A 25,657-nucleotide genomic window follows, 5' to 3' on the forward strand; every position below is an offset into this window, starting at 1 on the left:
AAAAAGCAATTAATTTGGCATAATTTACAATTTTTCTGCGCATAACTGCCTGGGGCATAGCTAGAAGGCAACTCACTTCAGGCTTGTATTCAAACAGAAGCTGGTCCCCTGTCAGGAAGTCCTCCTTCTGAAACAACTGCATATTTTCACAAAGGCTTTCCACATAATCAACAGGATCAGTCTGCAAATAAGGAAAACTGTTTCACACATCACGTAACTAACACAATTGTTTTTTACAGAGCAGAGCCTGTGTGCTGTATTTGCCGAGCTTTACTTTTGGTTACTGAACCTAAAGGCGAGTCTGAAACTGCTCCTTCCTCATTAAGCTTCTCCACAGCACTGAAACATTACAAAGATCATCATTTTTTTTGGTTAAAAAAGGACCCTCTAACTTTCCTAGAAGCTAAAAAGGAGGACCCATTAGCCCCTTATACTTGGCTCTTTGGCTATCAAACTGGGGAATCAGTGTCTAGAGAGGGGTAGTTTTCTGCTGTGCTGGTGGTATGGCTGCAACTAAATTCTGAACAGCTGAGATATAAGATTTGAAGGTCTTTCTTTCCCTTGTGTGTCATTTTCTTTCTGTATCTTACTGCTCCTCCCCTATATTTCTCCTTCTGTTTTCTGTACAGGAATCTTAGCCAGCCAATTAAATTCTACTATGCACACAACTTTTACATTTCAAATGCTTAAAAAAAAGTCTTTTATTAAGCATAGATTTCATAGACATTAGGGCTGGAAGAGACCTCAGAAGATCGAGTCCAGCCCCCTGCCCAAAGGGCAGGAAGTCAGCTGGAGTCATAGGATCCCAGCAAGATAAGCATCCAATTTGCTCTTGAAGGTGTTCAATGTAGGTGCTTGAACCACCTCCGCTGGCAGGCTGCTCCAGACCTTGGGGGCTCGGACAGTAAAGAAATTCTTCCTTATGTCCAGCCTGAAACGGTCTTGCAGGAGTTTATGACCATTTGACCTCGTCATCCCTTGGGGTGCTCTGGTGAACAAACTTTCCCCCAGATCCTGGGGGTCACCCCTGATAAACTTATAGGTGGCCATCAGATCACCCCTGAGCCTACGCTTTTCACAGCTAAAGAGTCCCATGGCTCTCAGCCTGTCATCATAAGGTCTGTTTTCCTGACCTCTGATCATGCGTGTGGCTCTTCTCTGGACTCTCTCAAGCTTCTCCACATCCTTTTTGAATTGTGGAGCCCAAAACTAGACACAGTAGTCCAGCTGCGGCCTCACCAAGCCCGAGTACAAGGGGAGAATGATGTCCCGGGATTTGCTTGAGAAGCATCTATGGATGCAAGCCAGCGTTTTGGTCGCTTTACTAGCCGCAGGATCGCATTGCAGGCTCATGTTCATCTGGTGGTCAATGATGACCCCCAAGTCTCTTTCTTCCGTAGTGCTAGCCAGCATAGCACTGCCGAGCCTATAAGGAAGCTGCAGGTTTTTCCTCCCAAGGTGGAGAACCTTGCATTTATCGGTGTTAAACACCATGAGGTTCTCGTCTGCCCATTTGCTGAGCTTGTCCAGGTCAGCCTGGATCACCCGCCTGTCTTCTGGCGTGGCTGCTTTGCCCCAAAGTTTGGTGTCCTCGGCGAACTTGGTCAGTCCACTCCTGACTCCAATGTCCACATCATTAATGAAGATGTTGAACAATATGGGTCCAAGGAGAGAGCCTTGGGGGACCCCACTGGTCACAGGACACCACGATGAGTGACTGCCATCTATTACTATCCTCTGGGTCTGACCATGGAGCCAGTTTTCCAGCCAGTGGACCGTGGTGGACCCAAGGCCACAACTGGCCAGTTTTGCCAAGAGGTGATCATGAGATACCAGATCAAAGACTTTTCTGAAGTCAAGATATATGACATCAATCTCTTCTCCCTTGTCCAGGTGATAAGTCATCTGGTCATAGAAGGAAATGAGATTGGTCAAACAAGACCTATCCGCAGAAAACCCGTGCTGGCTATCCCTTATGATGCTGGCATCAGCCAGTCTATTAAGGATGGCCTCTTTAAAAAACTTTTCTAAGATCTTCCCCGGGATAGAAGTCAGGCTGATGGGCCTATAGTTAGCTGGATCCACTTTCCTCCCTTTCTTGAAGATTGGCACCACATTGGTCTTCTTCCAGTCTTCGGGCACTATACCAGAGCGCCAGGAGTTTTCAAAGATCCGTGCCAGGGGCTGGGCTATGACGCTCGCCAGCTCCTTGAGTACCCTGGGGTGTATGTTGTCAGGGTCGGCTGACCTGAAGGTATCCAGCTTCTCAAGGTGTTCCTTCATGAGGTCAGCATTGACAGAGGGCAGGGGATCTCCCTCACCCGGACCTCCCTGTCCCGTAGCGGGCATGGGCGTCCCACGGGACTGATGAAAGACCGACGCAAAGTACCCATTTAATAGGTTGGCTTTTTCCTGGGCGTCAGTTGTCCCATCTGGTTCAGCAGGAGTCCAATGTTGCCCTTGCTTTTCCTCTGGCTCCCCACATATCTGAAAAAGGATTTTTTATTGTCCTTAATGCTTGAAGCTAGTTGGAGTTCAGTTGCAGCCTTGGCTTTCCTGGTTTGCTCCCTGCAGGACCGGACGAGTGCAGAATAATCCTCCTTGGAGGTGAATCCCACCCTCCATCCTTTGTAGGCCTTTCTTTTTAGCCTCAGGAGGTCTGCTAGGTCCCGGGAAAGCCAGGGGGGCTGCTCTGTCCTCGTGCTGCCTTTCCTCCGAGATGGAATAGACTTAGCTTGTCCATTGACGATTGCTCCCTTGAGGAGCAACCACTCTTCCTGAACTCTCTTCTCCCTGGGGTCATGGTCCCTCAGGACCAGCCTCCTGAGCTTGTCAAAGTCGGCTTTTCTGAAGTCAAGGACTTCTGTGTTGCTGATAGACTTGCCAGCTTTACGGCAGATGGTGAAGGTGATCGGCTCGTGGTCGCTGTCACCCAGCTTCCCATCGATCACTAGGTCGCCGATTAGGTCATCCCCAGTAGCCGGTACCAGGTCGAGCAGCGCTTTGCCTCTTGTTGGCCCACAGACTTCTTGAGTCAGGTAGAGGTCACCCACGCACAAGAGGAAGCTTTGTGACTGCTTGGATTTTGCCGAGCAATCCTCCCACAAGATGTCCAGGTAATTGAAGTCACCCATGATAACCATGGCCCTGGAGCGAACTCCTGGTCAAGCTCTAGACTTTGGGTGGGAGGTCTGTAGTAGACTCCCACTGTTGTGTCCCCTGTGCCGTGTCCCCCACGGATTTTAACCCACAGGGTCTACAGCTGTCCACCATGGTCGCCATCATCAGCTTGCAAGGACGTGTAGCTTTCCTTAACATAGAGAGCTACACCACCGCCCCTTTTATCTACACGATCCCTCCTGTACAGGGTATAGCCCTCTATACCCGTGGTCCAGTCATGGGTGAAGTCCCACCAGGTCTCCGTTGACATCATAATTATTTGCATACCCCTATGACATCATAATTATTTGCATTAAGCAGGAGGACGAGCTCCTCCTACTTGTTCCCCAAGCTCCTGGCATTTGTGTACAGGCAGGCAAGTGCCCCCTTGGAGGCTCTTGCCTTGCCCACAGATTGTACCAGGGCTGGGGCAGGGGTGGGCTCCCTTAAGTGCCTTGGCCTGTTGGCTTTGCAAGGGTTGCTCAGCAGGTCAACAGTGGTGGTAGTCCCCCCGTCCCCCAATGGGCTTAGCCTAAAGCCCAGTGAAGCAGGTCAGCCAGTCTGGCTGAGAAAAGCCTCCTCCCCGGGGGAGAGAGGTGGAGATCATCTCTTCCCAGCAGCTCGCTGCCTCTCTCGCCAAAGAGCAGGCTGTGGTCATGGAAGCCAAAGCTTTCCTGATGACACAAGCGCCACATAGAAAAAGGAAAACAATTCAGTGGTTGCAGTTACAATGAAGTAACCCAATCAGCAACTCAATGAAGTTCAAAGGTTTAACTGTGCAACCTTGCAATCACGAACAAGAGTTTTGTTAACATGTCATCTCTTGTTGAACAAGGTCATCCCTAACTCTCAAGATTACTCTTCTGCAAACTCCCCGAAGTACAGCAGTGCAAAGAAAGTTCTGCTCTACAGGTGACATAATGCATGTATGCCTGAAGAAACACTCTTCTTTATTTCTACCCCACAATTTATGGACAAAACCTTTACAGAAAAATAAGACAAGGTTTCTGCACGAAAGAACTAAACAGTCTAAACAGGGAGGCAAGGGACATGATATTTTGCTTTTGTTAAAAGATATGTTCACAAGTCTAATCTTATCCTATCTGTGATGTTAATTTTTCAGCTTAACATTCTTATTTTACCTCATCTCATCTATGTTTTCAAAGTCACATGTTATCCATTCCTAAGCTAAGTTAATGTAGCAAAAACTCCAGCAGCAATCTAAAAATTTAAGACTTTACCATCATCAGTTACTTTATAGACATATACCTGTTCTTGATAATGAAATTCGTTAGCTTCAATCTTCTGTATCTCTTCCCAAATTCTGTAAAAGAAGAGTTTTTCCCCATCACCTTGATACTATTAACAAGTGATCAAGAAACACCATGTCTAGGCAAGACATCACAAAATGGAAATTCATTTAGTCAGTTTCGCACAATAATTATACATCAATAAGATCTGGAATTCTGGTGAAAGTGGAGTAGAAGTACAAATATAAATCCTTTTTTAACTGGAAATCTGAAAGCATTTTAATACTGTCAGTCAGTTATCATTACTGCTGCAAGTTCTTATCTCTTTTCATACAGAGATGGAGATACTAAAGCACCGAACAGTCAAGATTAGACAGCAAAACCAGTTAAAAAGCTAAGAGTAGCACACACAGAATTCCTAGCTTCTTGTCACCTGCCTTGACCACCATGCACCTCACTGCAAAGTGCTTAAGGCTCAGGTGTTGGGATGGAAAGCACTCTTCAGCAACCCTTAAAAGAGAATTTTCTATTTTCCATCTGTCACTGTGGACACAGTTACATGCAGATTGATGAGTACTGGTATATGTCAATTTAGTTAAACCAGTGCAAAAGGCTGTTATTTCACATTAAATGGGTTTAAGTCAATTAGGAACAGCTTTACATCAAACCAAAACTAAAAAGTCCACATAAACAGCGGTTAGCACAATTTTAACTGCACAAGTTTAAACAACAATTGAAGTTAAACTGGGGCAAATTTCCACATCAACAAGGATTACACTGCAGTCACTCACTGGATATAATCTCAGCTAAAAGTGCTGTTCCCTGACTATTCATCCTTTCAATTTTGCTACAGCAGGCCTGGCAAGACTTGGTGACATTCCACTGCTGTTCACCACACTGCCTTTTTATGGTGACCTACAACTCCTCCCTTTCCTTTTAATGATGATACTTTCCACCAGTGTCACACTGCGTTCACTTTTCAGATATGTACATACTAGACAGGAGATAACACACACCTCTAGCAAATAGGGGAAAGCTCAGAAATTTCTAGTGTACCAATGCAAACCACTGGGTCTCATCCACATACCTCTTATCTGGCCCTCTTTTCTGTAACATCTTCAGGTACTGAAACACAACATGTGCAACCTGAGGGCAGGAAGATAAACTGATGAACTATTTTCATATTTGAAATAACAAACTGATATGAAGTCCAAGCTGCAGTGAAACTTACCTCATAAAAGTGCTTGTAGCCTTCATCAGTCAAAGTAACAGAAATGCTGAATACAGAGTAGGTGGAATTCTGTTCAAATCCTGTCTCACCATTTCCTCCATACAATGCAAGAGCCCAAAACCTATTGTAGAGTTAAACCAACTATTTAACATTCGGATAAAAACTTTTCCGAAGTTTGAGCAGCGTGACTGTATCATTGCTCTAGCTTATTTCTGACCAGCTTAACTGCAAACCCTTTCAAAGTAAACAGGTGTCTTTTCACCAATTCATAAAGCACAGGTTTAAGCTCTCTGAAATTCAAAATAAGAAACAGACAGGACATTCAAGCAGGGTAACTCAACTACATAAGTATTTGGTATGAACCAAAAAAAGGATCAATGAGGCTGAAACAAACAATAACCGCCAGTCACCTGCTAGTACTGATTATGCGCTTCTGGCTTTTTTTTCTGCACAGTATCTGAAAACATTGCAGGGCAGGGAACTGCTCCGAATTCAGGCCTTTGCAGATAAGAGAAGAACCTGATTTTTAATTGTTTAAAATACAAGTTGCAATTTTAGTATGCAGTACCTATTCTAAACATTTGAGATATTAAAAAAAATATTGCAGTGAATGTTTAAGAATGAACTTTCACAAATGAATTCCCTCCTCTGACAAGAATTGTTTGTGAAGCCTTTAAGTTTTCAACTATAGGACACACAGTGCTGGTTTTCAATTCTGGAGATACTCCTGTGCTTGGACTATGGAGAAAAAAGGGTAAGCTCCAAGAGCATCTTCCATATCTTGGCTCCTACAAACTTTAAGCGGCATCACTGTGGGGCTTTGTCACTAAACCTTACTAGATCAGAGAAATATTTGCCTATCACTTCTTTACAACAGAAGCAATGTTCAGAGTATTCTTAAAGAAAAATACGTACTTTTTCCTAAGAAAGGAAAGAACACTGCCTTTGCCTTCATGTCCTACCAGCCATGAAATGTAGTGAAGTGGCTTCACCCTATAAAGAAAAAAATAAAGTTAAAATGCCAAGAGGCATACATTTTCCATACAGAAATCCCAAATCACTAGACAAATAAACTTAATTATATTCCATCTTTACCTATGTTACCTTTAAACAGCAACACCAAAAAGATTAAATCTAACCAAATATACAAGGGAATTTAGGTTTACAGAATGCAGTGAGCCAACCAAAACACAGACACAGATGTTAACAACCTTCGCATTGATTCTTCCTCAGCTTCTCAGTTAAATCAATATAAAACAGATATAACAAATGTAACCTCATTTCCAGAGAGGTTTGCATCACCTTGCTATATGCACACTTTTAGCTAAAATAGTCTGAACTGTAATGTAAATCATTTTCAAGGAGCCCAAGCTATTAGCAAGATTTATAGACATTCACTAAAGCCCCAACTGTGCCATTACGTTACCTGTAATGCTGTTCCTGAGGGGGAAGTGCCCAGGTGATGCTCAGTGAATGGATTTTTCTGATCGGAACAACTGTACAGGAAAAAAAAAGTACTAACTGTAAATGCAAAGTGTTAGAGAGAGGTAGGAGCAGTAACCAGCAATGGGCAAGAGATTTATTAAATGAGAAACACAACACTGGGGAAGTTATACCAAACAACTTATAGTAGAAGCTCAACAATGATAAGTCAATCTTCTTAAAATTTCAAAGCAACAAAAATTTTGCACTGTGGTATATTCAATACTTAAAAAGAGGAACATAGTTCACTCACCTCTGTAAAGCTTGTGAAATTCTGGTGTGTCAAATGGTTGCGTCAGATGGCCAAAGTTTGGTTTGGAAAAACGACTAGTAAAACATACAAATCACAGCACAATTACCACTCACAATCCAGGAGGACGAGAACAAGCCCCTATCATTGTTAAGTGATGGAAACCTTAAAGCTTCACACAACAGGATGCGACTCTTACTAGAGGCATATTCCAAATGCCACATCTTGATCAAAAGTCAATGCAGCATTCACTAGTCCCCAGCTACCCCCAAATCTCCTTTCCTATTCCCCAAGTTATTAGGACATCATCTACTCCTCATTTTACCCACAGCACCAAACATCGCAAAAACTAGCACAGCACCGGAGACTAAGGCAGACCCCAGCTATGCGGGCAGGGACTGCTGAGAAATGGAGTCCACTAGAGTCACAGTCTTGCTGCTGGAGGTGAGGCCAAAGAGCCTGATAACCTTGACCTGGTCCTGCTTTCACAGAAAGGTAATAACTGAACAGTCTGGCTGATTTCTACCCACAGAAATAGTGAAATAACTGCGCTGGACTTGGAACCGTGTGATGTATGCCAAGCTGCAGAATTCACCAAAAGTGGGTTGCTTTATCAAAGGCGAAATGAAGCACATTGTACTGGTCTTCAAAAACATACAATTTGATATTTGAGTGGAAGCCACTGTGATGCCACGAGGAGGGCCAAGTGCAGAAGTAATCTTTGCACTTCAGCAGTACTGAGGCCAACAATATCTGCATTTTAGGGTCTGGTGATTCTGATGTTCTGTACTGTCACTAAATCGAGGTGGGCAAAATGGTGGATCTGGCCAGCAGCTGGACTCCATTTTCCACCAGCCCCTGATCGCATGGCTGGGGCCGGTCTCCATGGAGACCCCAGCTGGCAGCTGCACAGTGATAACACAAGACTGGGGTTGCCGTGGAGACCAGCCCCAGCCACGCTGTCAGGGCACGCACGGCAGGGCAGGGGGATGCTTCAGGATCTTGCGGCAGGGGCAGCTTGGTCTGGGGCCAAGGCAGAGCTATGATCTGCAGCCTGCATGCTCGGGGCAGGAGGCACAGGCTCTGCCCCTGCTCCAGACCAGGCTGGCACTGCTGCAAGGAGCGAGGGCAGAGCTGCCATCTGCTGCCTTTGTGCCCCTGCCTGAAGCATGCAGGCTGAAGATCGGGGCTCTGCCTTGGCCCCAGACAGACTAAGGTGCCCCCACTGTATTCCAGGGCTCCAGAGCAGCCCCCTGCCCTGCCCTGCCCTGCCACAACAGCTGGGACCTGTCTCCATGGAAACCCCAGCCTTGCACTAGGACAGGGCAGCTGCAGCCTCCATGGAGACCAGCCCCAGCAACGTGGGCATGGGCTGCTGGGAAATGGAGTCCACTGCCAGCTGGATCCAGCCTACGGTCTGCACTTTGCCCCTGCACCAAATCCACATTACTACCTGCATTCTGACAGCAAGCAGACAGCACAACGTCACACAGAAGTTTCCTTGTCTGTTACCAACTTCGGCTCTATACCGGCACTGTCCTTGATGGGTGGGATCAGCTGTGCTGGGATTTGTCCCAGCACAGCTGATCTGCTTCACTGGACAACACAGACATTGCCTGCTGTCCTGCAGGGTCAGACCCCTGCCACTTCTGGCTCTTCTGGAACTCAATCCTGTGGGACAACTGTGAAAGGGGAAACCCCAGTTTCCCTCCTTTGCGGGGGTGTGCCCCAGGAATCTCCCAGTAAGGATTCCGCAGGTGCCTGTACTGTGCTTCTAAGCCTCAATTCAGGGTGCTCCTCTGCAAATGGATACCTCTCCTCCATTTGCACAGGTGGACGCCGAGTCAGCGTGTAGCAACTCAATAGATACGCTCAGGGAATCCTATGCTGAGGGAGTCCTGGGGTATGCCTCTACAAGCTACCATGGCTGCAGGGATCCAATCCTGTGCACCCCAAAAATTCCCCTGCAGGGAGCCCCTGCCGAGGGCAACTGGATAGCACAGAGAGCTCTAGCCTTAAGGCAAACAGATGTCTGCCACAAAAAAACAGCACAGATGTTTACTACCTACTGTTCAGGCCACAATTTTGGGCATTTGTGGTGTGACAAGGGGCATGAATGTTTCTTTGCAGCCTTTTACTTCTAGCAAAGTTAGACACTTGAGCCCAAATATAAGTAAGAACACACTGAGAAAAGGGGAAACTCACAATTAAGTAGTTCTCTATACGCTATGCTAAGTGTAAGCAGCAAGAATTCATATAAACCATTGCTACATTACTTAATCCCTCCTCCTCCACTGCCCCTTCAATACCCAGCAGGTAAAAAGAGTATCTTCATTCTACTGCCCCTGTCCCTCCAATAGACAAGTCAACATCACATCCTATAACTGATGTGATCAGTCCTTAACCTATTACTACTGACATTTTTTTAAAAAAAAAAACACAGCATAAATCACTTAGTCAGCAATCTATAAAACTCAACAAAACGTTCAAGGAGAGATGGGGTTCAAGAAAATCTTCAGCCACAACAGGTCAATTCTTTTTAAAATCTGCTTTTTAAAGGGCCACTCTTGATGAGTTCAGTCATATTAAAAGGTAACAAATTTTGGACAATGTCAATTTTAGCCAGCAAGCACAATGTAGTGACTCTGGGTTGCCTCAGTCTGAAAACCCACAGTCACTGGATAACTACAGCGTCCATCTAACACGCACCACTGCCACACCTGCATTTTGCTAATGATTCTTCACATTAAGTATATAAGGTTTAGCATCGTTCTAATACAGATTATAATTCTTCATCCAATTACATCAAGCAACAAGGTGTAGCAAATGCCAATCAAGGCTGACACTTCACAGCAGCTTAAAGGCTAAATTCTTCCTAGGCAATGAGATTAGAAAGTTTGTATTTTGTTTAATGCCAACCTTTAACCTTCAAAGTCAAACATTATCCTCAGCCAGGGAAGAAAATTTCATCAACACAGATAGCAATATGTTCAAGGAAGTCAGCAGTTCTGAATGCTGCGTAAATGGAATTTTGTAAGTCTGCAGTGTTTTACAACTTCACAGAATTATAGAAAATTAAGGTTGGAAGGGACCACAGCAGGTCATGTAGTCCAACCCCCTGCTCAAGGCAGGACCATCCCCAACTAAATCAACCCAGCCAAACTTCTAATCAGGTAATCAGAAAATCTTACTTATTTGGGATCTCCGAGAAGATTTCTGTCACCCATTTTTCCAAAGTATCTAGAGTTTCTGTAAGGGAAGAAGAAATATAAACCTAACTATGGATCAGGTCTTGATCTTCATATGCTTCCTATAATCTCAGGCCAGATAGGACTGGGATTAAAAGTAATGGTATCTGGGCTGCACATAAATGATAAACATCATCAGCTTTGGAATCTGCAAAATCCATAGGATCCATTAGACAATCCTAACCACTATACGTGTACAGAAATGTGTGATGCAAGCCAACATAGTTATGCCTTGGGTAACATAGTACTGTGTGTTAAGTGAGGAGCATTATTTCCTCTTTCTTCCTTATAGAAAAAGGAACATACTATTAAAAGTTAACAGCTCACAAAAATAATGGATTGGAGGAAGCTTGGCTAGCAAGTGGTCCTCCCCCCCAATGCTTTAAGTGCTCTGGCTGAACTGATGCTAAAGAAAGATCAATCAGGAAGCCATTTTATAATGCCTCATCCCACAAGAAATCAGCAGTACAGGGTCATTTCACCAATGAAACGCTGTCATTTTCCAACATTCTTACATGCTAAGTATAGGTCAATCAAAAATCCCAAGGCTAAAAATCCATTAAAGCTTTGCAGGTTGAGCTAAGCTATGTAGATTGAACCAGTAAGCAGGTGAACAGACATTCACTTTTGATTCCAGAAATGCAACCACATGCCTGCAGTGGCCCAAGACAGAAACCATGGGATGCTAGAGCACACCTCCCTGATCTGCTGGAGCAGAAAGCTTGGGCCAAGTCTAGCCCACCCATTCTGTGAGGTGGGGCTTGCAGGGGAGGTGCAATGCATTCCAGGATGCTGGAGGGACTGTGAGTTAACCTGAATCTGGATGGGATCTGGGACAAGTTAACCTAAATCAGCTGAGTCCAATACTACATCCATCCATGTTTATTTTAAACTGGTTTTGGACCTTTTGAAAACAGTTTGTGTGCACTGAATTTCTGTTGTGTTACAGATTTGAACCAGTTTCTGACCATGTATAATGGTTTGTGTGTAATTTCTGTCCCTAGTCACAAATAAAAACCCGCAAACCACAGAACCCCTAGCATCCATACAGAAGTAGAGCTTCCTTATTAATATTTCACTGGAGAGAAAAATCAGGAAACATACAGGCCCTAAGGAGAGGTGAAACAATCAGACCAAGTTTCAAAATTTTCATCCCTGAGAGCACTAATATTTCCAAACATGATATTTTCACAACTGATGTTACCTTTGGACTGGACAACCAAAGTCATGTAGTGAGCAGAGTAATAGCGCTGCCAGAACTCCCTCAGCCTGGTATAGGTATCAATATTATTCATTTTGGGCTCATGTTTGAGAGTTTCTGCATTACCTGTAAACATTAAAAAAAAAAAATAGTTAGGAATTTGGATTTGCTTATTCCAGAGCCTCATACACCTAGTTTTTTTTAACTTAGGGCCCAATGTAAGATTCCCTGTGCACCCAAACTCCCAGTTAAGCTAATAAGAGTTCTACATATACAAAAGATGCAGATCAGGTTGAGTGTTTTAATGCCATGGAAATAGAAGAAGTGTTAAGAACGTACCAACAAGGGGTATGAACCAACTACTTTGTAGTGGCTTCAAAAGGAGAGGTGGGAGCTGCTGCTCAAGACTACACAGCAACCGTTACGCAGTAATTAGTATCTGCGCACGAGCCTGTAGTGGTTCAAGTGTAGCAAAACCACTCCCTCTAAACCTGCCTTGTCCAGGGTCACAGATGGGAGTTTTGCTTAGGCTCAGGAAAAGGTAACAGTAACAGCCTAACATTCTCGGCAGCATTCCCTGCCCTTCTGAAATCACTATAAATACAGGCTTGTCCATACCCAAGAAATTTTAGCATATCAAAGCCTTTGGGAAATTTAGGGTTAAGGGAACACAGACTCTGAAATGATGCTTCTTTCTACTTTCTTACTGTTTATACAACATTTGAGAGGTTTATGAAAGGTCTGAAGAAAAAGCAAATTTTGGCATTTTTCACCACGTCTACACTGTGTACTGGAGAATGCTTTGCATAGAACCAGTTTTGTTTCTCCTGCTCACAATGACTTTCATAATAGGGAAGAGAAAAGCACTTGGAAAACAATAATAAAACCTACAGTTCTAAGATGACCTGATCTACAACCTGCCCTGCCTTATAATTTAAGCAGAGCAGCACAAAAGGGGCTTCCTGCAAATGGACTCTAAAAGGAACTTGACCATCTGGGAGGGGAGTGAATTTTTCCTCCACCCATCCCACTCAGAAGTGTGGAATGACAGTGAAGCCATTCCTGAGCTGCCTCTACAGATGCAAGGAAGATCACATGGCTTTTAAAAACTCTCCTAGAAACCATCCACAAATACATTTTTTGCATGTCCAAAATGCAAACTTCATGTTTCGAGGACTCTGAATGAAAAAAACAAACAAACAAGTAAATGAAACACAGGTGTTTCAAGAACAATCATAAGTTACCACAAATCTAAGCGATTTGATTTTTAACATGAAATGGGAGCTGAGCTTGAGTGGACAGCATCTTAAGTAGATGCAGCACTTCTTATCCCAAAGTATAATCAAAATAGTAGCACAAAGAGCTCAGAGCTAATTTAACTAATTTCAGCCAGAATTTGGGGCAATACCACAAACTGCCATCATTAAGATATTTTACCACCTTTTCCTGTACCACATATATTTAACCTTTTAGCAAGGGAGAGCTTACCCCAAAAGAATTTCTTCATAGGATGCCCAGGTCTGGCAAGACTTCCAAATAACATCTCTTTTCTGTTTGAATCAGAGGGCCTTGCTAGCTGATACTCTGTTTGTTTAAATAATAAAACACTGTATTAAACATCAGGATGCGAGGTAATATTCTAATGAAACAAAGAGCAGCATTCAAGAGGAGACACAAAGTACATGGAACAGCTCTGGACAGGCTCTTTTAAAAGAAGCATGAAAAAGCAGCAAATAGTAAAACCATATCACTGGTCACTAAAGCTCAAAATAAGAAAAGAAAGACCCACTTGGTTATCAAGAAAAGCAGAAGAGAAGATAAAGGGGAGAGAGGGGAAGCAGCATTTAGTACCCAATTCTGTGATATCTTCATTGCCACTAAGCTCCATGGGGGATGAGGGCACTAAAAGGCTTTCACCATCTTTCATAAATCAGGACACTAAGAAAAAATGACTACAGATTGTGTTAAATACAACTTATTTCTTGCAGTATATAAAAGTTTCTCTCTCAGCTACCCTGGAGCTCCAGTAGGGTTATCAATGCCAAACAGAAGAAATTCTTGAATTGTGTCTTTATTAACTTTTTTTAAACTCAACCCCCCCGAGAAACACTGGAAAAAAGCAGTGCTTCAGTGAAAAAGATGAAGAAGTTTGGGGTTCATTAGTAGATTCAAATTTAAAGGTTAGCTCTTTCTTAACGTGACTTTACAAGTGCACCCCTTTCTGACTTTCATTCTACGCCTCAGTATCAAGTGAAGGCATCAGACATTTTTGCTTCTTTAAGGAACATTGTTAAGACTCTATTTCACTTTATAACAGGTTTGCCTTGGTCCACTGAATTAGCAAGACACTTCAGAAGTGTTTTTCTGGACTAGGCTTACTGCCATATTGATAAAAACTCAAACAACTGTGTCCTATTAGAGAACAGTTTGGGCTTCATTACAATCATGTGGAAAATCACAAATGAAATTAATTAGCTATATTTAGGGAAAACAGCATCTACTTAAACTTAGCACTTATAGCAAGGAGTTTGACAATTTTGTTACGCCCAGCTCCAAACGTTTCTTTTGAAGAATTACGATGAAAGCACATGCAGTTAAAAGACAATTATTCTTACCACTGTCCACAGCCTCAACTTCCCGGTCAATTGCATCTCTGATCATTAATGGGTGAATGAAGAACTGTGCCCACCTAAGAAAGAAATACGGGAAGTTTCATTTTTCCCCTCTTTATATATTAGCAGGCTATTTTCTATAACAAAACATATAAAAACAAACCATAAAAAAGCACATAGGTGACAAACAATATGGATGCCCAAGATCAGATTTTTGCAATGACTCAGGAAAAAAATAATCCTAGACTTTATCATCACTAGTTCTTTAAGCCTTTATAGGAAAATAATGCATATTCTTTCATATTCTCGGCAACAAAGGCAATGTCTCCTGCTCTTTGAAGTGGACTGACAGGGGGCAGCCCCAAGATGCAGGATTTTTTTAACCTGCCTCAATATCCTAAGAATGATTCTACAAGACCAAACAAGGGACCTATCTAGTCTGGTGCCTATCTCCAACAGTAGCTGGATGCTTCAAAGAAAAATGCAAAAATCCTTAACTCTTCATACTGGGGAAACGAAATGAGCATAGGGAAAGTTTACTCCTAACGCCAGGCAGCAAACTGTTAAAACATGCCCTAAAAACAGAAGCATTTACACTCATTTTAACATTTTATTACCTGTATCTATGAATATTGCTAGCTAACAAATCTGTGCTCCCTTACACAGAGAGATAGATAATGGGTAGGCAAGGTAACATATGGATGAGTACTGGATTTTTAAACATTATCTTTAACACATACCCTTTCCCCTCTATGCGGCACTGGTCAGACCACAGGTGAAGTACCGCGTCCAGTTTTGGGCCCTATACTTTAACAACGATGTGGATAACCTTGAGAGGGTCCAGAGGAGGGCCACTCATACGGTTAAGGGTTTGCAGGACAAGTGCTGTAAGGAGAGACTGAGGGACCTGGAGCTCTTCAGTCTCCGCAAGAGAAGGCTGAGGAGGGTGATCTTGTGGCTGCCTACAAATTCTCACTGAGGGCGGCAGAAAGGGATTGAAGATGCTGTTCACCAGGGCACCTCTTGGGGTAACAAGCAACAACAGTTACAAACTGACAGAAAGCAGATTTAGGCTGGACATTAGGAAGAACTTCTTCATGTTGAGGGTGGCTAGAGTTTGGAATGACCTTCCAAGGGAGGTGGTGCTCTCCCTCCCTTTGGGGATCTTTAAAAGAAGGCTGGATAGGCATCTGGCTGGGCATCATCTGACCCAGCACTCTTTCCTGCCCAGGGCAGGGGGTCAGACTTAATGATCTGTTGAGGTCCCTTCCAACCCTAGCATCTATGAATCTATATATCAAAAGCTAGCAGGAGCACCTGTCTACTCTCTCTGTACGTTTCATCATTCTATTGGGTTCTTTCTTCCTCTCTGCTTAAGTAGCTTGTTCTTTTCAATCTCTCCTCATGTGAAAATTCTTAATATTTGAGTTGCTTCTCTTTAGGCCCCTTCAAAACATCCAGAAGCTGGGCTGGTATCCATCCTTAGAAAGCTAAATCTTGTGCTGTTATGTATGCTTTAGGCTCTATGAAACCAGCAATCCTAAGGGGTGCACATTCCAGGGCAGAATTCAGCTTAAGCACCATTTTAGTGGCTTTGAGAAAAATGCTTATTTGCAGGGTACTCCTAGGAGGCTTCTGGGTATCAGAACTATTTCACTTCCACTTCTTTCCAGGGACTTTTCCCCTTGTGCAGGAAAGCAACTTTTTCACACATCCCATGTCATTCAATGAGCTATTTGAATGATATTTCTTGTCACAGAATACATCATTTATTGAATAAACTGGAGCATGTTAACTCCACTTTTTGATGTTTTAATGACAGCATAAGAGTCCAGGCTTCCTCCACTTTCCATGGGATAAAAAAAAAAAGTAAGTTTATACAGGAACATATTTAAAAAATACAAGTCACTGAACAATTCTAGGTAAGCTTCTTCTTTCCATAGTTAACAAAAGGAAAGAATCAAACATGAAAAACCACAGAATCCAAACGGTCTAGATTAAAAGAAGTGAGGTCTACCCTCTTCTCACAGGAGGTACAGACATTAAAAATACCTATGGTATTGTGGGAAACAGACGCTACCTCAAAAGGTTCCAAAATATTCAAAGCCAAGTCATGGACTCCTTGCACCCTAAGGATCCCCTGTTGCACGAAAAGGATTTAAAGAAGTGCAGCAACAGAAGAATCATTTCAATCAGGTCCAGATGAGGCAATGACAAATTATAAATAGTCTTCTCTGACAGACAAAGACATCCATTAATCTATTTTAAACCAAACTATGTAGTTATTATTAGGTGTGATTAAGTTACCTGTCAAGAGCTTCTTTGAAGTATTTCCTCTGTACATCAAATTGAAAGACAGTCCTTTCACAGTCAGTGGAAGCATTGTCACTGCCCCCATGTTTCTTCAGAAATGCATCAAATCCATTCTCATCTGGATACTTCAAACTGCCCATAAATACCACTGGAACAGAATCAGCCAAATTAGAGCTATAATTACAACTGCAAAAATGCACATCTCTCACTTAAAATGAGAAGTAATTAAATAGAGGTGACCTGCTCTTCCACTGGTTTGCACTTACCATTGCTATTTGCCTTTATGAAAAATCAATTTACCATGCAAATCAACCAAAATAAAAATATTTCAAGCCCAAATGGCACAGGTGTAAATGAATACTCCAGGCAGGCTGTGGAGAAACATTTCTACAATAACTGCCCAGCCTAACACAAGCTAAAAGAATGAAAAGCTTCAGAAATGAGAAACACGCTTGGTTTTAGTAGTCTTTAAAATCAGAGTCTGACTGAATCTAATCCCAATACTCCTGTATATAAAATACATTTATAAATCATTTGTGGGTTTATCAACCATTATATTATAGGGAAAGGCCAACCCCATTACAGCAAGCTGAGAACTTGCTACTCTAAAAAAGTTACCATTTCCGCATGTGCAGCCTCTCAGGAGCAGAGGGACAGATATAGAGAGGAATCTACATTTTGGATCATTCAAGCAAAGGTAGTACCCCCTTCCCCCACCCCCACCCCCACCCCTTATCTAAAAACAGAATAATTAAGTTCACCAAATATTACCAACTTTTGTTAGGAATAAAGAATGACCAAACCATGGCTCTGATCACAACCCAAATTAAATGCCTGAGTCTCATATATATGTCCTTTATTAACCTTCAGTACAATCACATTTGGAACACAACTGGGCTCTTTTGCAAAAAAGACACTGGTGCTGGAAGCCAAAATCTGGTGTAGTGCAAAAGAAATTACTTACACTAGTTCTGAATTTAGTTATAGAGTTCTGAAATAGCTGCTTTGCACCCATAATCTTCCACTGTCCCAGTCACTGCTGTCCAACAAGGGAGACAACTACTCAATCACTCTTAGATGGGACTAGTTCCTTCAGATCAACACAAGCATTTTAGTAGCAAGCTGTATAGAACCTTGCACTACCTACTGCTCCATGTGCTGGGTGTGTTGTGTACACACTAATTCATCTAAGCAAATAGCAGGAAAGTGTCAGACACTGACTAGCTGAAATGAAAACAGCAGTTATACATTTTTAAAATGCTGCTGCTTCTTACCTAAACTAAAAATCATACCCTTTCACAGAAGCAGAAAAGAGTGAAATATAAGCAGATACATACTGTGCTCCAGAAAATGTGCTAATCCAGGCAGATCTTCAGGATCAGAGAAACTACCAACAGCAACACAAAGGGCAGCTGCAGACTAGAGAAAACACAACATCCACAGTGAGCCATTTCTCCAGGAACAGCAACATCTGACCTAGTAAGGGGATATTTCAAAGCTATCATACATTTACTCTATTCCCCACCTGGTACAGAAGAAGTGGACATACAGGCCACTGACAGATGAGAAGAAAAAAAACCAAAAACAAAACAAAACAGCACTTCACTAGAAGAGGAAGTGCATCAGTTTGACCCGGCTCCACAGTGTCTGTACAGATCAGGTGCTTCAGCAGGGCTTTTTGGCACTTTTATCTAACAGCTGATAGAATCAGCTTTAGGTAAAAGTGCCAAAACCCCCCACTGAATTGTGTGATCTATACAGATGTTGGGCAAGCTGAGTCCAACTAACGCAGCACCTCTTCTGGGCATGCACTGTGCTCAGTATGGGGGCATGCTGAGCTGAAACTAAAGTGGTTTGTTGGTTGTTCCCCTCCCCATGTCTGTAAGCAGTCACAAGGACTATATTATATTCCATTCTGAGGCAATCACTGGGCAGGCCTTGCATCTGAGAAACAGCACAGGCTCTCCTCTGGGTAAGAAAGATAGGGTCTTTGCATAAAAGTGATGATGACCATAAAAGCTCTAAGACAGATTAGGTAGGTGACACACAAGAACGCAGGACCAGGTCAGAAGGAGCACCCAACCAAGAGCTACAGAGTTCGTAAACAAGCAGAAGTTCTCCAGGTAACCATTTTTCATTTTATAGCATTAATACATACCTGCTTTTCTGTACAGCCCCTCTTTCTTGTCTCTTCCTTTTCTGCTAGTTCTTCTAATTCACTGTCAGGGTCATTGAGTTCCTCTCCATCATCATTTTCACCTTCTTCCTCTTCTTCCTCATCATCACAGTCCTCATCATCATAATCCTCCTTGTCATCTTCAATTTCTGCCCCAGAGTCATCCTCATCACTTTCATCTTCTGATTCATCATCATCCTCCCCTTCTGAAGACAGTGCAGAAGGAGCACCGTCCATGTTATTTAAATCCGAAATCAACAGTGCACTTAATCCATTTTGCAATTTGATGTACCTAGGAGAACAATTGTGTGAATACTTGGACATCAGTTGCTTCCTAAAACCTCTGAATGGCCAAACACAGGAATTTCCAGATTTACCATAACTGTATGGGGCTCCTCAACAGAAGAAACAGAGGACAACCATGAATTCTAGCATAATTTACATCCGTACCATACACCAATACAAGCTATACCAAAGTATCTAATAGATATGTGGCTTATCCTAGGACAGGGGTGTCAAATATGTGGCCAAAGGAGCAGCTCTATCTGGCATACCAGGCCTCCAGCAGAATTAAAAGGTTTGGCCCCACTAGCCATGGCTGTTGGCCGTGAGCTTGGCTTGCCGCTGCCCCCGGACAACTCCTTTACACCCAGTGCCACCACCATACCCCTCTGCCGTCAGGCTGCTTGCTACCTCTGGACCCAGTGCTGCTACCAAACCCCTTGCTGCCCCCAGATCATTCTTGTGCCCCAGGCTGGATCCAGCTGCAAGAAGCCCCAAGGTGAGTTTGACATCTCTATCTGAAGGGATACTACCACAGCTCCTCAACACCAGATGGCAGGAAAACATGTAATAAATAACAGCCTGTTTGCCTTGAGAGAACTGCAGACAATCTATATCAGTAAAAGTTTCCTGACAGTTTTCAGGGTAACACTGAACCAGACCAGGTAAAGTCACTTGGTTCAGGGGTTTATATAATCTATGTGGGACAATATTACACCAATATAAGTATGAAAACAATGATACAAGACCAGTCCCTGAAATCACCTGAAAAAGATGAAATTTCATACTAAAAGTAATCTTGAGCTTTTCAGAAGAGAAACAGTCTCCCTGATATGTTTTTACAGCACCTATAACAATAGGGATCTTGTTGACAACCACAGCTGTTCCATACTATAGGAAAACAGGAAAAAATTAGCCTACCCTTACATTTCTACCATTGATATGATGTGCCTTTGACTTCCATAAGAAAGTCTCCCCACACATTAATTTCTATAACATTAACTATGGGACCCGAACCTGTTCAGCCTCCGCAAGAGAAGGCTGAGGGGGGATCTAGCGGCCTGTTACAAACTAGTCAGAAGGGACCAGCAGGCACTGGGGAAATCCCTGTTCCCCTGAGCACTACCAGGAGTGACCAGGAATAACGGTTTATGAAATATGGACTTGCCAGGTGTCCAATCAAGTAAAGGCAGAGTACCTTACTTGGCAAACTAAAAGTGGAAACAAAGCACAAAACGAGTTTGACGAGCGCTTTGAGAAAAATGGAAGTAGCTAGTAATATTAGTAGAAATCAGATCGATATTTTTACTGTGAGATAAAAGCTCACTTTTTTTCCTCTACTTCCTTGCACAACTATTACATGCTGCACTGGTGGGGTGGGGGCAGCAGGGCTTCACGAACAGGTTGGGTTACCTCCCTTAGAAAAATACGTCCAGAAACAAACTGTTTCTCTGCAGGCAGACCCATGCACCAGAGCCCCTTTAAAAGAGGGATCTAACACCCTCCCAAGTATATTAGGGTTTTCCAAGGGTCTGCTCACCTGTATTAGCAATGAGGCCGTAACCATCCCTTTTTAGCAGCTCTTCCACAATCCAAGTCATTGTTTTCCTCTAGCCTGTCTTATTTAAACAGTATCCACAGATATATAGGGAAAGTGAGGTTGATATGTATAAAATATCACTTGTCCCTCCACAACTTTAAACTGCGCCTGCCTCAATCTAAGTGAAATCATCATACTGGCCATCTTGCTATTATAGAGATGACAAATCTGTAAAACTACTGCCATGACACACCTTCTCAGTACCTGTGCCCTGAACTAGGCATCTTAAATTACACACTGTGACCAAGAAGTTTGCTTTTATATCTTTCCCAGATGAGTCTCATGTTCTTCTGTTCAATCGCCATAAGCCTTTATTGTGATTTAACATATGAAAGATCAAAACTAAATCTCAAAATCCCAGTAAGTTGCCAACTACAATTATTGTCAGTCTGGAAAGGGATTCAGTCATACTTGGCACAGCCATGACAATGGTCCTATTTCTCAACAAATGGAGATGTCTATCTTTCATTCAGTTTAGCAGAGGCAGTAAGGATATCACAGCAGCATGACAGACGTTTTCCATAACAGAACCGCTTACAATAGTTTAGTCTGCTTGAAAATAATGTCACATATATACAAATTTGGAAAAGCTGTTTACAAAACTTTAACTATGCAACTGCTGACCCTACAGCATTTACTCAGAAAGCAAGCCTCAGCAGAGCTTTGGGATGACTAGAGTGCACCCCTACCTTCTTCGCTGCTCTAGAAAATTAGCTTCTTCAGCTTTTTCATGGTCCCACAATGTGCAGCCATCTGCTTCTAATATACAGTTGTTCAAGATAAACCAACATAGTTTTCAAAAGAATTGTGGAGCCAAGTTTAAAAAAAGCCTGTTTAGCTACTGAAGCCTTTACATCTCCCATTTTCTTGTTTCACTATAAATAAGTAACAAATGACACTTTTTTGTTACTCGTGCCCTCACTCTCCCTAGGGACTGAAAAGATTATGTAATAAGGCAGAGAAACAGCTTCCATTAGCAGGGTAGCAGATAATTTAGGCATCTATTTCAAGGTGACTAGCTTTCAGTTAATGAGACTACAGAACAGAGTTAAGTAATGCTGAGTAGAGAGAACGGGCGAGACTGGTGTCCTTTACTTTTTCCATGTTTTACTTTGATGGAAAGGGACAGAAGTGTAATCAATACATGACTGAACACTAATTAGTATGCAGAGCATTGAGTAAAGCCAATCACTGAACCCAAAGCAAAGAGCAAGGATAGCACACATTGGTTGCTTTTTAGAAGGGTTTGTTTCTTGGTTTTTGTTAGTGTCCACACAGAAAACAGATGAATAAAGGAAAGGAAAGTTCTTGTTTTAAACAGAAACTACAGTCCTCCCCATGATGTTTAAACTGGAAGCTTTGGTCTCATGACAAGGTGTTTCCTCAGGTCAGCCATCCAGAAGCCAGCAGGCTAGAGCTGTTCCATGCAGAAAACTAAAATTCCAGCAACGATACAGGTTTCAGACACTTGATGTCTTGTCTGCTATTGCATTTTTTGGTAACAAAACAAAACATCCAAGTTCAAAGCATTTTATATGTAACAAAGTAACTGCCTTTTTAAAGTACTGAGTAAACACCGAGATACATGGGAGTTTAGGTTAAATGTTTATAGAACACTTTAAACATCCAAAAATAAAGTCAATTAAATCCAGCAATAAGGCTAAACTGAAATGCAAACCTCCAGGCATGCCATGTAGCAGCGCATGCAAACATGCCTTTTTTTCCTTCCAGGTTATTAAAAGTAAACTTTAATCTAAACTCCACCATCATCATAACTCCTTTTGTAAGATTAGTGTCAATGTAAGAGTGAAAGGTGCAGTTTGATAACGAGAATGGCAGACTCTCTTGGAGAAAAATTAATATTATGTTAGAAGGTCTGGTGTACAGACAGAAACATGAATGTCTGAGTCCAGGAATAAAGACAGCGTGTGTTCTGTTAAACTTCTCAGAATCCTTTTCTTGCAACACACGTTTGGCACAGCGGATGGAAACGTCAGGAGTTCTATTTATTAAGGGTAAAATTTCAAAAGTGCTTGGTACAGTCACTGTTCTTTCCCTGGAGGGAGAGAGAGAGGCAAGGAAAGTGCAGGATTTTCACGGTGGAACAGCACTTACACGGCATTCTTCCATCAGACTTGCCTGACAATAAGTGGGACAAAACCTAAACAGGAAGAAGGACAAGACAGAATAAAGCGGGCTGGCGAGGGACTAGGACAGCTGTTTCCCTACACCACATGACAAAGCCTCTCCATGCAGGCAGCAGGAAGGTCACTTCATTCATTTTCATCGTCGCCGCAAATTCAGAACTCAGCCGAGAGTTTAGTATGAGCCTTTTTCCTAGTCAAAAGATGACGATATTCCCTGGCATTTTTTTGCCTCTATTCTTCAGAGAAACCCATCCAGAAAAAACAAAACAAAAAACACTCACTAGCCAGCGACCATTTATTGATCAACAGGGCTGAAGTTGCAGGCTGTTCTCAGGTAGCTCCAGTCAGAGCAGCCTGTGTTCAGGAAAGACGCCCGCTTCCCCACTATTCTCTCCAAAATCGGGAGAGCGAGTGCTGCACAGGAATTCAACGACCGTATTAATGATTTGATACCAATTCCCTTGGAAAGGAAAATGACAACCTTGCTATCTACACGGTCACCTAAAATGAGGAAAGGACGCGGGTTTCATGAGAAGTGGAGATGTCCAACATGCTTGACACGACACTTGACATTAGTTAAACCATTCTATTTGTTCAAATCACACCCATGTCCAATAGTGCACCCAAGAGCCTTTGGTACTTCTTTTAGGAAAACTTTGTTCTGCTTTTAGAGGGACTCAAGGAGTCTGAATGCAGCAGCGAGGAGCAATCACAACCCAATCATGACCCCCTTTAGATGGCCTTCAAAGCACTCGAGCCACTCTGGACAACTCACCTTCCCTCCCCCTCCCTCCCCTTGGGAAGGAAACCAGTTGCCAGTTTGCTCAAACGTCACACGAGTAGCCGGACCGCGTTTGAGCCTCCAAGCGCCTTGCTCAATCAGGGCGTGAAGCAGCTCAAAGCCGCCCCAGGCTCCCACACCCATTCCCTCATGCTCACCTGAACTCGGTGACTTGGGGGGGCAGCGGACACTACAGAAAGGTGGAGGCGGCTCCGAGGGGCACCCGTTTGGGAAGGGAACAGGGCAGGTGCAGGAGGACTCACCTGTACTGCTTGGGGTCGCTGGGGGACTTGACGATGTCGGGGTCGCCCAGGCCGGGCCCGGGCCGGCGGTCGCCGCCCTCCGCGTCGGGGTCCGGGAGCAGCCGGCCCTTGGCGTCGTGACCACCTTCCCCGGCCTGCGGCGGCGGCAGCTCCGGGCAGCTGCAGCTGGACGCGGCCTTGTTCCTGCCGGGCATGGCGGGGCCGGGGCCGGGGCCGGGGCCGGGGGGCGGCGGCGGGTGGAGGCGGCCGGCGAAGCTGAGGGCCCGCCCCGCTCGCGTGCTGCTTCCCGGCGTGCTCCGCGCGATCACGGCCCAGAGCCTCCGCATCCACGGCGGAAGCACCGCCCCCGCCGGCCGCCTCCAGCAGCACGTCGTGCCTCGCGCGCGCCTCCCGCGGCGGGTGCTGAGGTGCATCGGAGTCCGTCTAGCCCCGCCCGCCCCGCCAATCTGCGTTCGGCCTGCTGGTCACGTGCCCTCGCGGGGCCAATGTCAGCCGCCGCCAGGGTGCGCTCGCTCCCGATTGGCTAGTGAGGCCGCTTGTGACGTAACATGGGATGAACCATAGCGGTTCGGGAGCTGGGGGGGTGGGAAATGCTTGGTTTGGCTCCCTTTCAGGAACGGCGGGGCAGGGAAGAAGAGAGCGGAGAGCGGTGAAGGGTAAGTTGCTCTCCACATCCTCACATCGGTCTGTTGTTTTTAGGACTTATTTTACCGCCCTCCCCCCTCCCTGCGTTGTGTTGGGTTCGTCCAACTGCTGCTGGGGGGCGGGATTTCTCGCCCCAGTCTCCTTTGACTCATTGGTTCAAGGAGATGCTTATCATTGGTCGCCGAACCAATCAGCTGACACGAGGGGCCAAGTGGGGAAGGATCCATGCGGGCTGGAACGGGGAGGAGAGTTCCCCCCACCCCCACACACAGCAACATGGATCGGCCCAGGCTGCCGGGAGCCTGTGTGTGTGGAGGGTACCTAGGTCACTTAGGTCCATATATATACACGTCCATATCAAGTTTATATTAAGATGTGTGTGTGTGTGTGTATGTATACACACACACACACACATATATATAACTATATATAACTAGATATATAGATGTATATACATAGATATATAGGGGTGGTCCACATCACATTTATGATAGAGGGTGTGTGTGTGTGTGTATATTTTTTTTTCCAAAAAACCCAAAAACTTAGGCCCAGGTTCTCTGAAGCTATTTAGGTGCCCAACTTAGCTTGAAAATGGATGCTTTGTTACACGAAAGCTTGTTAGAAACATCACCCCACCTCCAAGCTGGTCTGATAAAAGATGTCAGCTCGAACCAAGAGACTCTCACTTCTGTCCCAGTCGTTCTCATTGGTTTTGGTGGGAGGTGGGTACCTGAACACCTCCGAGGACTCAAGATCTTTTCCCTGAAAAGCCAACTATCCAAATCGTGCCTTCAGAGTGATGCTTAAAAGCGGTTCGTTTCTCTGGAGGCCACTAAAATCACAGACACGCTCATTAGATGGCACAAAAGGTGTATTTGCAAATAGGGTCAGAGCAGAGTCAAAAACTCAGATTACTCTGAACCCACCAAGGAATTTTGCAGGCTGTATTTATCTTTTTCCTCCTGGGCACGTGTGCAGAAACAGGAACTCTTACAGCTCACTTCCGTTTCATACAAG

General features: G+C 43.9%; 1 protein-coding gene across 1 annotated transcript in view; it reads right to left on the reverse strand.

Annotated features, from left to right (window-relative positions):
• NRDC (nardilysin convertase) overlaps nt 1-24,394 on the reverse strand; it is a 42,578-nt gene extending 18,184 nt beyond the window's left edge. Inside the window, exons 1-15 of the mRNA XM_090048922.1 lie at nt 23,996-24,394; nt 18,905-19,214; nt 18,084-18,165; nt 16,741-16,894; nt 14,437-14,510; nt 13,310-13,405; nt 11,825-11,947; nt 10,564-10,621; nt 7,376-7,449; nt 7,067-7,136; nt 6,556-6,633; nt 5,641-5,761; nt 5,497-5,555; nt 4,429-4,483; nt 77-181 (exon numbers count right to left, since the gene is read on the reverse strand). Coding sequence (XP_089905048.1) covers nt 77-181; nt 4,429-4,483; nt 5,497-5,555; nt 5,641-5,761; nt 6,556-6,633; nt 7,067-7,136; nt 7,376-7,449; nt 10,564-10,621; nt 11,825-11,947; nt 13,310-13,405; nt 14,437-14,510; nt 16,741-16,894; nt 18,084-18,165; nt 18,905-19,214; nt 23,996-24,321 — 1,785 coding nt within the window. The 5' untranslated portion in view covers nt 24,322-24,394. The remainder of the gene's footprint in view (nt 1-76; nt 182-4,428; nt 4,484-5,496; nt 5,556-5,640; nt 5,762-6,555; nt 6,634-7,066; nt 7,137-7,375; nt 7,450-10,563; nt 10,622-11,824; nt 11,948-13,309; nt 13,406-14,436; nt 14,511-16,740; nt 16,895-18,083; nt 18,166-18,904; nt 19,215-23,995) is intronic.
• Between the last annotated feature and the right edge of the window lie 1,263 nt (nt 24,395-25,657).

This window comes from Crocodylus siamensis, chromosome 5 (genome assembly GCF_052110815.1).
Source record: "Crocodylus siamensis isolate JL-2025a chromosome 5, ASM5211081v1, whole genome shotgun sequence".
Lineage (NCBI taxonomy): Eukaryota > Metazoa > Chordata > Crocodylia > Crocodylidae > Crocodylus > Crocodylus siamensis.